Below are 13,051 nucleotides of genomic sequence, written 5' to 3'. Positions count from 1 at the left end.
AGCGATTCCCTTACTAGCATAAGAACACCTCCCGATCTTCTTACGCATTTGCTACGGTTCTTGTAGAAAGACACATAGCCATCAATGTGGATCGAATCAGTGTTGTCTAACTTGCTTTCACACAGGCAACAAATATCGTATGACTTAATCAAGTCTTCTAGTTCTGGGAAAGTTAACTTCGAGGTAACGCCACATACATTCAGGGTAAGGCAGGACAAAAGATTTACTGAGTCCACAGGTTTCTTAGGGTAGGTACTTACTACCGTAGGCCCACGACGGCAAGGAATGTCATAACGTGCATATGCCGGTCGCAAATGTTCAGTACGTTGTTGGCTCGCTAGTTGGCAAGACACAGAGTTATCCCCCCTTGGGCTGGCCTAGGCCTGAGACGTGTTGCATAGGCGTAGCGAATCGAGCGAAGCTAGCCAATCTAGCCGGAAGTGTAAAGAGCGCGCCCCTACAAGCTAGCGAACCTAGACCCCTAGCGTAGCAAAGCTAGCGGCCTTTGGAGGTCCTACGCTTGCTATTCAAAATGGCCGACTTTGTTGTCGGTTTCAAGTTTGCAGATGAGAGTTTCTTTGATGCTCCCGTTAAAAAGGAGTATTGGACCGGATACAAAGTGGTAAGTATCTTTTAATGATAAGTAATAAAAATACTCTATTATTTATGTGGAAACATATTTATTTGTGTAGCGGGAGCAATTTTAGACAATGTGTAGTCGGATTGGCGTTTGCCGAGTACGAGCTTTACGATTAAGGCCGTGTACAAAGTGGTGTCTTTTAACGATTGCTATTTAAAATACCCTATTATCAAGGTTGACAAAATATTCACATGTTTAGCGAGAGTAATTTTATAACAACTTGTAGCCCCGACAGTATCCTCCAATCTGCAGTCTCCGCGTGTACCGGCCTCTTGTGTGTGTGTTTAAAGTTTTAGTTTTCTGCTTTCTAGTTCCAAAATTTATTATCTCAAGTTATGAAAAGGCTGAAGGTGGTGATAAAGGTAATTTTTCAGTGTTATAAATGCCATGAAGAGCTGTTATAATGGAAGGCTTTAATGATTTTCACAAATAACCCAGCTATGAACATATTGTGCACATTATTGAACTATCCTTCCAACAGAATAAAATAGTACAACTACCCTATTCTTTGATGTTTAGAATCAAAGCTTTAAGTTTGAATCTGATACTGTTGCATTTACTAAACATATCACTATGTTATTCTGGTTTTTATTTTCCTGTTTTTATTCCTGATTAATTGATTTCATATTTTAACAGAAACGAATGTGGGAAATCAATGGACCAAGGGGGCAGTACTTTTCCTCATGGACACTTATGCTGAACATAAGGAGCAATTTGCAATTCCAACTTGAAAATAGAGGTATGGAAGAGGATTGCTTCGGAAATGGCATCCTCAGGATGCCACTTTGCTCCAGCAGCACTTGAGAAAAAAATGGAGCAATATGAAAATATGGTGAGTTCCTACAAAATCATTGGGCTTTCTGTCTTAGAGTGCAACATTTTTCCATAGATCTGAGAAACAAAACATCGCAGGTTTTTAAGGTTGTGCAAGTTCTTATTTATTTGTTACCACAATTCATTCATTTAACCTGTAAACAAGACCCCACCAGTATCAACCAAGCTTTAGTAGAGATTTTTTGGTAGCCGTGTGAAATTAGTCTGGAGACATAATGATATGTAAGCATGTTTGGTACTTGTATCCCAACAGGTACAAAGCTATATTAGATTTCAACAAGAAAACGGGCCAGGGAAGATCACGATGGAATTTCTATTCCAGAATGGCTGAAATCTTGGAAGGAGACCCTTTGTTCATCCCACCACTGACATCATCATCACTGGGGAGTGTAAAAGGTGAGTGAACCATTTATAACATAAATAAGCAAGTAAAGCATAATTTTATTATAGCCATATTTAGTAAAACATTTGACAGTTCAAGTATTGTTTAATGCTTCTTTTCCTACAGGTATTTGGGGAGGGTAGTGACAAAAGTCTGTTCTGCCACAAAGAGATGAGTAGATATGTAAAAAGCTCAGTTAGGAACTTTTTGTATTCATGCACTGTTCCAGCAAGAGCAGTTACCATGGGCATACAGGCTAGACATATTTGGGTTTTCCATGCCCATATATTGGTCATAATTCATTAATATTTATTTTTCAGTAAACACTCTCTCCGAGATCTCCAATACCCAGCAATGTGCCACCCCTACAAAGAAGCAAGAACAGCAAGGAATGTCTCAGGAGACTCCTCACCTCTCCCAGTATCGGTTATTAGTACGACCCTACTGAATAAAGAATATTGTCACTGTCTTGATTTTAGTACTAAATAAAAAAACTTACACGCCCTTACAAATGTCTTTATTCTTTTTCACTGTGACCGTTAAAAACCAAAAAATCCTGATTTACCTGATAATCATGTACACAATGAAACACACTTGTTTCTACCATGAATTAGTAAAATCAAATGAAAATTTATTATATGATAAACACATTACATGATAATCAAATGAGAAATTATAACTGGAAAAGTGTTGCATCAAAGCTAAACACAAAAAGTGACACTCTAGTTCATTTGAAAAGCACAGAACATGACATGCATCTGGTGACAAAGCAAATTATTAAGGATGGTGACAGGAATTAAACACACACACACTCCTCAATTTACACGAATAAAAACAAATCATAGTGGTGATGCAAATGCAAGAGATATGTATAAAAAATTCAAATTATGCAATGGAAATAATAAAGGTTGCTGGGAGAGAACTGTACACAGTGATGAAAAAATACACAGCCATATGGTGTATGACAATACTTTGCTGCTGTGTCAACTTCAGTATGTAGACAACATATAAGCACAACTGCAAAATCGCACCAACCATAAATATAAATGCACATATCATATAATATATGCACATGGTGGACAACTTATTAATGATGGTGACACAAAGACATGTAGAACTCAATTTGCATGGGGAAAGAAATTATGGGTGTTGATACAAATGCAAGATATATTTATGCAAAATATTCAAATTATATAATGAAATAATAAATGTTGGTGGAAGAGAAAAGCAGACACTGATGATGGATGCTTTGCTATAGACGTGGTATGGCAAATATAGGTGAATATATTCTGGAGGGTGATTTTGGTGCCAGTAACCACAAGATGGCAAGCAGGTTTGTTCTATTGTTGAACCACGTTGCTGTGGCAGATGAGGCTCAATCCAAGCCTGGAGAGCCTGAAAAATTTCACAAAAGATCTCTATGAAAGTTTAAGTGTGTGAGCATTATTATAGATATGTTTAGTGGATACATTTATGCATATATATATATCTTGGACGTTCACATTCCTTAAAATTGATTTTGGCATTTATATTTATATTTCATTAAGTTTATTACATTTTACTTTATTTTATTACGTTAACTTACATCAAAGGCGTCCGGCAACATTCGAAGTGAGATTTGAACTGGCATGTTGAGTATCCTGGAACGATGACTTCGACGAAACCGATCATGTGGGCATTGGAATTTTCATTATTGTCCTGATTTACTTTCAGTGGACAGGTGGGCCGCAAGCTTGATATTTATTTGCGACGGCTTGGCTACAGCACGGCGGAGTGTAGCTTGCAAAACAAAGACTTCACTCAAACCTCGCCTTAAGTCGGCCATCTTGAAACTCTGGCTTCCGGCTACACTGCGTTGCACAGGGACCGCTAGCTTTCGCTAACCGCTAGATTCGCTAGGCTAGCTTCGCTCGATTCGCTACGTGCTATGCAACACGCCACTGATGATCGGTCGTAAGGGTTTCATCTTCAGGTTCAAGGAAGATACTCGCTGCCGGTGACTCGGACAGATACTCCAATCCAAGAGAGGCGTAGTCAATAGCCTTCACCCCAAGCTTGAAGAGGTCATCTGGGGTCTCGATCGCTATTGGTTTTGGATGATCTGCAGGGGAAAGTCCAGGAGGAGATTTCTTGGTGCACATTATTTTGCCGTCTATAGTCCACCCCATGTAGCCCAGTCTCTTGACATAACCGAGCAGCCTGGCGCGAAGAGGAGTGATGTCATCGTTGATGAAGGTGCGCTCGTAACCGGGTTTACTTTTTAAATTCTTTTTCTTTACCATCACTTCATTCCTTTTGCGCCTAGAGACAAACTTGACCAGCACAGGTCGGGTCCCCCTGGCTGCCTTTCCTGCGCGGTGGACCACAGCAATGTCAGTAGCAGAGACGTCTACTCCAGTATCTTTGAGTACTTTGATTGCTTTCTGCTCCACTTGTTCTGCCGTCTCTCCCTCATTCAGCGGAATACCAAACACTCTAACTGATTCACGACGACTGTACTGCTGCAACCTATCGTTTTCGTAGGTCAGTTTACGTACAGCAGCTAGTAGTCTTTCACTCCCTGGTTGTTGTTGTGCCTGTAACGAGGTGGCTCTGTGTAAGCGATTGTCGAGCTCGGCCGTCACGCCTTTTATTACCTCCCCTACCATAACGGATAGAGCTGTCGCGAGGATGGGAATCATTTTCCCAATATGATCACTTTCATCACCACTCGCAGGTTTGAAGATTGACAATGCCTCATTTACTTTCGAAAGGATCTCATCCTGGAATGACGAAGGACCGCCTCCATAGTTTCCATAGTTTCCTGCAGCTTTTACCGTTGATGCAGAGGTAGAGGGCATACTGGCAACATGCACAGAAGCTGGTGAAAATGACGAGGATGAGGAGGGAGACGGCGTCGCGGTTTTTAGTTTCAGTTTCTTTGGGTTCTCCTTGCTAGCAGAAAAGGGTGATGAGAACAAACTTTTCTTTGCTTTCCCCCGGAAAGACATAGCAACACTGCTAATACTGGGTCAAAGGGAGGTTAGCGCACAACTTACGCAGCGCAGGGGCCGGTATGACGACGTGAGAAATCAGGTAGACTAGGTCTAATTTCGCACAAGGCACATAAAACTTATATCCGGTGGATCAGCACTTCAAATCCTTCCAAGAGGGAAAAAAACCATGGCACTATTACACCACAACAATAGTAATTATCCAAAAGTTCAGCAAGAAATCATAGAGCTCGAAAACACAGGTGCTACCTCCACTGAGCACAGCTCACCAACTACCGTTGGTCAGATGTTCCTCCAGTAGATTCCTTTGTTAACTGTTGTGACTGAGAGTAGAAGGATCAAGGATAGCAAACTCACCCACAAACACATATGTACATTATTTGCCGTAGTTTTCAACATTCTTTACAATAATTTACAAGAATAATTTAATAAGAGGTTAGAGAAGCCATTTATTTACAAAATAACACATTTGACAACGCGCAACATTGTAACTACAATTATCTCAATAACAGTCACTAAGTAAGTGATGTTTGGTTGCTAACCAAACAAGAAGAGTCTGACCGGATGTGCGATATAACTGACTGCCTGTCATCCTGAGGAGATTTTAACGGTCGTTGGTCAACCACAAAGCCATCGACGATGTAAGTGTTGGGCTCCTGGACAAGCCCGTCGATCATCGTCCTGTTGTCACCAAGCTGCGGACGGGTCACTTCCCAAGCCGCGCAAACACAAGTCATTTGTCCTCCTCCCCACTCCTCCCCCACCCACAGTTTCACACCCCCCCCCGTGACAACGTGGTTTGTCACGTGACCAGCGTGGATCGCACCGCGGTCTTCAAAAAGCGAACAACAGGAAGTGGTCTTCCCGTCAACCTCCGCGCCGAGACAGCAAGCGATCGATATGGTTGCGCGCACATCCGACCGGAAGCCCGACCGATATTTCAGGACCCCCGCCGCCATCAATATCACGTGACCTGGGAACGTCACCTGACGCGCGGTGTCGGCAGACGCTCACGTAACTCACGATGGCAGTGGAAGTGAGAACAAGCGATAACTCAGGAAACGATGACAAGAGCGAGGACAGGGTTGATGACCGTCTGTCCACTCGGGGCCGCGCTGCATGGAGTGTTTTAAGTCGGACCCTGTTAAGTCGACTTGTACTTGAGGCCAACGAAAAAAAAAAAACCCCAGACCTTCACCTTTAAGTCAACTTTCTGCCGAGTTTAAAATTGTTTTTTGTAATATTTTGCCGCTCGTCGACCTTTCCCCTCGCTTGGAAATGACCTGCTTATGTCGACCGTCTCCTTAGGGTGGTACAATCATCTCCAAATTCTTTTTTTTCTGCTGGAAGGGACTCGCCTTTAAAGTTAAGATGATTGACCTCATCACAAGTTCAGGTCAGTAGTAGAACCCTACTCCACACACACCCTCCCCCGACTTTTTCTTTTTCAAGATTGCAATCAACTCAAATCCTTTTTTCTCTTTAAGGCTCGCTGATTGCGAAAATGAATTTCGGATTTGAGCGTTCCTTGAAAATTGTCCGGCAATCACAGGAATCAATGCTCGATGGCGGCTTTGGTTTGTCGGCTGCCTCCGTGCAAAGACTGGAGATCCCTGCTCTCCTCCCTGCCGCACGCCCACTTAATTCCCGCTTGTCTCCTGTGTCGCCCTGTGAGTGCGGGGACGTGTCGCCAGACCCCGAGATGACCACACGAGAGGCAGAAGGCAATGATCTCAACACAAAAACAAAGCAAGTAACGATGCCAATCCCCAGAGATGTTAATTCACTTCCTTCGTGTCAGAGGTCACTGTAACCTGGGCAGGATCGAGGCCGGTCTCCAAGATATTTTGTGATATTTTGTGACATTTCCTCATCTCATTTAAGCCCAGCTCATCACACGAATCACAGAAACATTGTCTTTCTGATTTTCTTTTTCACCTGAAGGTCTACACTGGACTTGGAATAAAAACTGTTGCTTAATGACTTCTGTCAAACCTCGCTTTTCCTCACGTGGTCTCGTCTTCCTTGATTTACTGTCTGCGATCTGCTCCATTGCAGGTCAGTCCTCTCTCGGATGTTCTTTCTCCATTTCGTCTTTTTTCTGCCTCTTCATCGGTCTTCCTGCGATGTGTCTTGCCAATGCTGATGATCTGACAAGTGTCCTACCATTCTACCATTCTACCATTCTAGTCGCCATCTTGCTCAGTGTGACCAGGAAGTCTTGGTAAGGGAAAAGTAACTTTATTCATCGTTTCCTATTTTCTCACCGATGATGTGATGCTTGAAGAAGCTGCAATGGGTCTCCCTGTAAGAATTCATTTCCGTGGCTTCTATTCTCGTTCGTCTTCAGCTGTCAGCGCCGAGGTGCGCATGCGCAAAGGAAGATGGACTGGCGAGGGAGGGAAGCCCGTTACCTCATTGAAATGGGGAGGGAGAGGGAAGTCCTTTTGTCCTCGGGAGGTAACAGCTTAGTGATTGTGTGAGGGTTTGTGGATCCATGTGTCTGTGAGCTAGTGAAGTGTGCGATGACTACAGTGAGTGTAGGTCCATACCCGACATCAGCAGCGCAATCATCTTTCTTCATCAAACATCGGGAAACTATTTTCTCTAAATAAAAGTCCGTCGCTGATGGTTTGTCAGAAGTAGCTCTGACAACCAGCTGTAAGAGCAGCTGTACACTTGCTGTAGACACCAACTGCCACTACAGTCCCGCCCTCACCACTCGGTCACGTGACTTGCTCCATCTTCACCCGGAAGTGTGTACCCTGATGTTTCTCCCTCCATTGATTTTTCTCCCTCTGTCGTGAAGCAGTTGGCACTCGGGCTGTTTACATCCCCATGAGAAAGTCCTTGAAGTGTTTGTAATTAATAACCGGGAGGCCAGCGCCCAGCAGACACCACAGTTGTTTTTTTAAAGTTTTGACAAGATGTATTTTACACTGTATTTGTTCTTCTTTCTTTCTCACACTCGCGTACTCACTGACCACACAACTGAGCCTGGCTTTTTATCTTTCCTCTTTTCATCTTCTCTGAGATAGGAAGGAAAGATAGGAGAGCAGAGAGAAAGGATTAGGAGAGCGGGAGGGAAAGAAGAGAAAGAAAAGAATGTAGAGGACAAAGAGAGGAATAAAAAACAGACGAGGAGATAAAGAAAGGAAGGAAAAAGTGTATTCAATGATATTACAGTTTATTTTAGCTGCAGCAGGTGTAGAAACCATCAACAGGCCCCCCCCCCTCATCTTTCTCACTGTTCCCCCCACAAACACCCGCCAACCTCCCCCCAAACCTGATCTCAGTGCAAGGTACCAAACAATGCTGTCGTAGATAACAGTTTGTCAAAAGGGAAAAAACCCAAAGACTGTGAGTGTGGCTGCTCCTGTGTTCCACAACAGTCTGATAAACTGTCTGCAGGATGAGCTCCGGACACAGAGCTTCTGTAGTTGAGACACATTGCTGTAGTGTACAGTGCTCCAGGTTTTATTCAACCCTCAGGGCCTTTGTCTTCATGCTCCAAGGTTTTTATCTGACATGAAATACTGGGTGGAACAGAGAAAGAGTGAGGTAGAATGCCTCAAGATAGAGAGAGAGAAAGAGAGAGAGAAAATTAACATTTCGCCGCGAAAGAAAAAAAGTTTGAAGATAGCAGGAAAGGTGGAAGGCTTGTACTTTTGATGATGACGACGAGGATGATGATCGAGTTGTGAAGGAAAAATCGTAAGAACAGATAAGAGTTATCATGGACCAGTCTGTCACACCAGTTGCCAAGAAGCTCGTGCTCACAGTTTTTTTTGTTTGTTTGCTTCTCTTCCATCTTTCCTCGCACGAGCAGAGCAGATAAGAACGGAAAGAGTGAAAACTGCGATGAGAGAGATGAAGGGAGGCAGGCAGGGAGAAGACAAGATGATGGAGGAGTTCGGACACCTGTGGTCTTCAGTGTTTCAGTCTGTGGGAGAGTTGCGGGGTGTCGGGGTGTCGGGTGGCTAGCAGGAAGCGTCTCGGCTTGCCTCCCTTCGTCCCAAACTTTACTTCCGCTTGTTGCACGCAGCAGACGAGCTGGGACTGGGATGTTGATGTTGTGTTGATGTGGTGTTGATGTTGTGATGTTGTGATGCTGGGATTTGTGTTGCTGTTTGGCATTATGCACAGTTACTGTCCTCACTCTCAACCGCTGACAGTGGGGTTGGGTTCAGCGGACGACGAGAAAGTTAACAGCAAAAGGTCAAAGGTTGTGTTTGTTGATGTGATGGCGGCAGGCGAGGAAATACAAACCAAACAGTCTGAAGTGGGAGCAACACTTTTAATTACAAATTTTGTTTTTTTACAAAAAGGACCCCCGCCCCATCTCCCGAGCTGAAGTGTAGAAGATCTTTAGGGTCCGATTTCTAAATCCCACAGGGGTCACTACAGGTCAAAACACTACAGAGGCAAGTTTTCACAATTCTGTCTTCCTTCACTCAGAAATAACCGCAGAAACATTCTCCATTAGGTTTTACGTGTTTTAGTTTGAGATGTTTTAATATATTTCTTTTCACGATATATTTTTTTATTTTCAGTTTATAATTTAAAACTGTCTATTTGTTCATCCTACAATCTGAGAAGTTCAACCAATGTACCCGACTCTGTAGTTATTTTCCTTGACATGGAAATCACTTTTGTCTGTGGAGTAAAATCACGATTAATGTCTTTCCGCTTTTCTGACTAGAAAACAGTATTTTTTGTAAAACTTTTGTTCTTTTGAGTAGTTTCTGTAAGCGGTTATCAATTTTTAAAATTTAAACAGTTTTGTAATTCCTGCTAAGCTGGTTTGATGTAGCAACTCATTTCGCGGGTCAGTGGGGACTCCCCCCACAAGCTCCTACTGTTTAATTAGCCTCCAGTCCTCCGTCGATCGAATGTTGACAGAAACATGTGCTTGTACGCATGCGTGAGCGACTTCTACATCTTCACCATCATCTACGTTGCACAACGATGTTTCCGCCGAGGACTCGATATGGCCGCCAGCCAAATGCCAGAGTTTCTGGAAGTTAAAAAAAAGATAATCGAAGACAGAAGAAAAGGTTTTGATGACAGGCACTTGCATGACAGTTGACACAGTTTCACACAAGACCTCTGGCAGTTGGTTGGTCACGATGCTGTCGTGACATGACGACTGACGTGTGTGACCTTTAGCGACTGACAGGTCGTGAGAGGGCGTGGCAATCTTACCGAGGGGCGGGGCCTCACCTGCACAGTGAGTCACGTGACTCAACCATCTCTAATGTCTTGCATCCACTGATCATGTTTTCTTTATTGCAACATCTTGATTCTTCTTTCTTTATTCGGTCCGAGATGATGTCTTTAGTCTTTGAGTGTGTTTCTGGGATTGCTTCAGCCTCCCGAGGTCTTTGATTTCTGTGTGTACTTTTAATATGTGTGCGTGTGTGTGTGAGAGACAGAGAGAGAGAGACAGAGAGAGAGAGAGAGAGATCATTTAAAAAGTCAAGAAAACCGTGGCACCTACTAATTCGAAAGAAGTCCCCTGGCAGGAAGACAATAGTTAGAGGAACTTACAGGAAGACACGTGCACACACCAACGGTCTTCACGTATTCAAAATTTAACACGTGACCCTTTATGGTAAAAGACTTTATAAGCACCACCAAGAAACAACGGTAATATATCAGACTTATCACATAGATGAGAAATAATATTCCTTCTTTCTCTCTGTCTCTCTTTATGCACACACACACGCGCACAGACAGACACGCACAGACACACACACACACACACACACACGCACAGACACACACACACACACACACACACACGCACAGACACACACACACACACACGCGCGCTCACACCTTTGCCAAGCTGTCAAAGCAAGGACTGAGATGTGTAGAGTTGTAACACAGTCAATAATGTGAGGAGAGTTTGCTGGTATGGAACCCGACACCTGCAGGTTTCTGTGTCTGTTAATTCACAATGTTCCTGTGGCCAGGTGCTGTTTGATTGATCTTTGACCTTCCACACAGCGGGGCAAAACTTGCCGCAAAGACTCTCTCAGGTGTTGTGACCGTACAATAGCTGTAGAAGCCTTTTAGCACTATGAACATTTTAATAATAATTATTAATAATAACAATAATAATAATTTACATGGATCCACAATATTACAAAGCTTTTCAGAGATCATCAAAATAAAATACTTCATTATCCTCTAGATATCAATGGTAAGGTGGCTGCAACAATCTCATTTTTGACAATCACACAAAAGAACTGACAAATGGTGACACAGCTGTGGTACAATAACTGTGACTGACACAGCTGTGGTACAATAACTGTGACTGACACAGCTGTGGTACAATAACTGTGACTTACACAGCTGTAGTGCAATAATGGTGACACACAGCTGTGGTACAATAACTGTGACTCACACAGCTGTAGTACAATAACTGTGACTGACACAGCTGTGGTACAATAACTGTGACTGAAACAGCTGTAGTGCAATAATAGTGACAGCTGTCGTACATTAGTGGTGACACACAGCTGTGGTACAACTGAAACATTATTCCATGTACTTCACTGCAAGAGGGTTAAAACAAATCATGTTGACTGATTTCACAAACAGTTTGCAGTAAGTTGTTAGTAGTCTGATCTTTAAGAAAAACAAAGACTGGTGCAGAGTCCACACAGACACATCATCCAGCTGTGTGGTGTCCAGCTCTACATCAACATGTTTAATTCATTAACCTAATCCCTAGTCATCTTCATCAGACAAGTGACTGCAGTGACATGTTATAAAGCCCAAGTATCATAATTTAAATTAAAGTCTTATCAATGACAGTATAAGTCTGAACACCTGTTGAACTATAACAAGTTTAGGTAAGTACAAAATCTGAACATGATAGACATGAAAGTGAAATATGTCTCAGCTCTGTAAATAGCAAAATATTGTGACTGGGAAAGTGAAATTCTTTTGGAAAAGTTGTAACAAGCATGGATGCAGCTCATATTAGACCTCTACTATAACTTCCAGTATGTTTGTCCTTATCCTGTCCCTATCTGTCTTTGTACTCCTATCTGTCTTTCTACTCCTATGTCTGTACTCCTATCTTATCCTGTCTTTTTCTGTACCCCTATTTCTGTAAACATATCCTATCCTGTCTCTCTGTCTGTACCCTTATCCTGTCTGTGTCACTGTTGTATACTGTTGTTCAGTGTAAATGCTATCTGTCCCCTATCTTCCCTCGCTGACCTTATCCTGTATCCTGTCCCTGACCCTATCCTGCCTCTCTCTCCTTCCTCTTCTCTCTGCACCTACCCTGTCTCAGTCTCTCTCAGCTTATCCTCTATCATGTCTGTTATAAAGGCTTTGTGCACTTGGCTGTCATTGCAAGGTCCTCACAGTCTACAAAAACAAACATGTTTATCACAGGTACACAGTAAACCAGGAATGCTGCACATCATAAAAACTAAACACGACAGCAAACAAAAAGTCAATTCACCTTCACAATCACCTCAATGTGAAAACTTAAATACTATTTTTTCACAAACAATAAAAACCTATTACAATAGATAAATTAAAAAATACAATAAAAATGTTAAAAATTCACTAATCAAAAATTTTAAAAAAATACACCAAAATTTAAAAACGAAATCTTTCATCATACAACATGTAGCAACACTCGACACAAACAACAAAGGTAAACAAAAATAAAGTTGACTATACAATTGCACCTTGTCTCGCAGCTGTCACTGGGTGGACGAAAGACTTCGTTAGTTCTCCAGCTTAAATAAACTCGGGTAATCGTTGCTCCTCGAAAAAAAAAAATACATGTTCCTGTTCGAAATCCATCATAACTGTAAATAACAATACAAGCCAGTGCTGACAGAGGAAACCAGGGTTTCCAGCCATCAAACCTCACTTCCTGTGTGAACAACTCACGTGACTGAGGGGTTAATGCAGTGGGCAGAGCTGTCAATGTAATACTGGAGAAGGTGGACGTGTTGTCTGTCGAGGTTCCTCTTAAAGCACAGCTCTCGTCCCATCCCGGGTCCCCCCACACAAACACTACAAGCAAAGTAAACAAAATTAATGCTTTCAAATCCAGGTAAGATCGCAAAATGAGATATTAAGCATAATGGCGGGTAAGATGGACAATAGTCCTCCTCTCCATCAAGGAGAGAAGAACAGCAAACACCTTGCTGGTGTCCGAGTGTTATT

The 13,051-nt window shown here is 42.6% G+C and overlaps 1 protein-coding gene and 1 long non-coding RNA gene across 2 annotated transcripts; one reads left to right on the top strand and one right to left on the bottom strand.

Moving 5' to 3' along the window:
- Positions 1-1,154: 1,154 nt before the first annotated feature.
- On the top strand, positions 1,155-2,236 carry LOC112554516. Its single transcript, XR_003097241.1, has 3 exons — positions 1,155-1,472; positions 1,728-1,870; positions 2,177-2,236. It is a non-coding gene; the product is annotated as an uncharacterized LOC112554516 (long non-coding RNA).
- A 447-nt stretch (positions 2,237-2,683) lies between these two features.
- Positions 2,684-5,106, bottom strand: LOC112554656. The gene is made up of 2 exons (XM_025222585.1): positions 3,442-5,106; positions 2,684-3,251 (listed from the first exon to the last, which is right to left on the bottom strand). The coding sequence occupies exon 1, from the start codon at positions 4,844-4,846 to the stop codon at positions 3,782-3,784; it is 1,065 nt and encodes a 354-aa protein (XP_025078370.1). The 5' UTR covers positions 4,847-5,106; the 3' UTR covers positions 2,684-3,251; positions 3,442-3,781.
- Between the last annotated feature and the right edge of the window lie 7,945 nt (positions 5,107-13,051).

The sequence above is a fragment of the Pomacea canaliculata genome, linkage group LG13, assembly GCF_003073045.1.
Source record: "Pomacea canaliculata isolate SZHN2017 linkage group LG13, ASM307304v1, whole genome shotgun sequence".
NCBI lineage: Eukaryota > Metazoa > Mollusca > Gastropoda > Architaenioglossa > Ampullariidae > Pomacea > Pomacea canaliculata.
This window is presented reverse-complemented; position numbering and strand designations above follow the sequence as displayed.

Bases quoted from the DNA above. Each gene is read 5' to 3' on its own strand.
- LOC112554656 (XM_025222585.1), bottom strand. From the start codon at position 4,846: ATGTCTTTCCGGGGGAAAGCAAAGAAAAGTTTGTTCTCATCACCCTTT.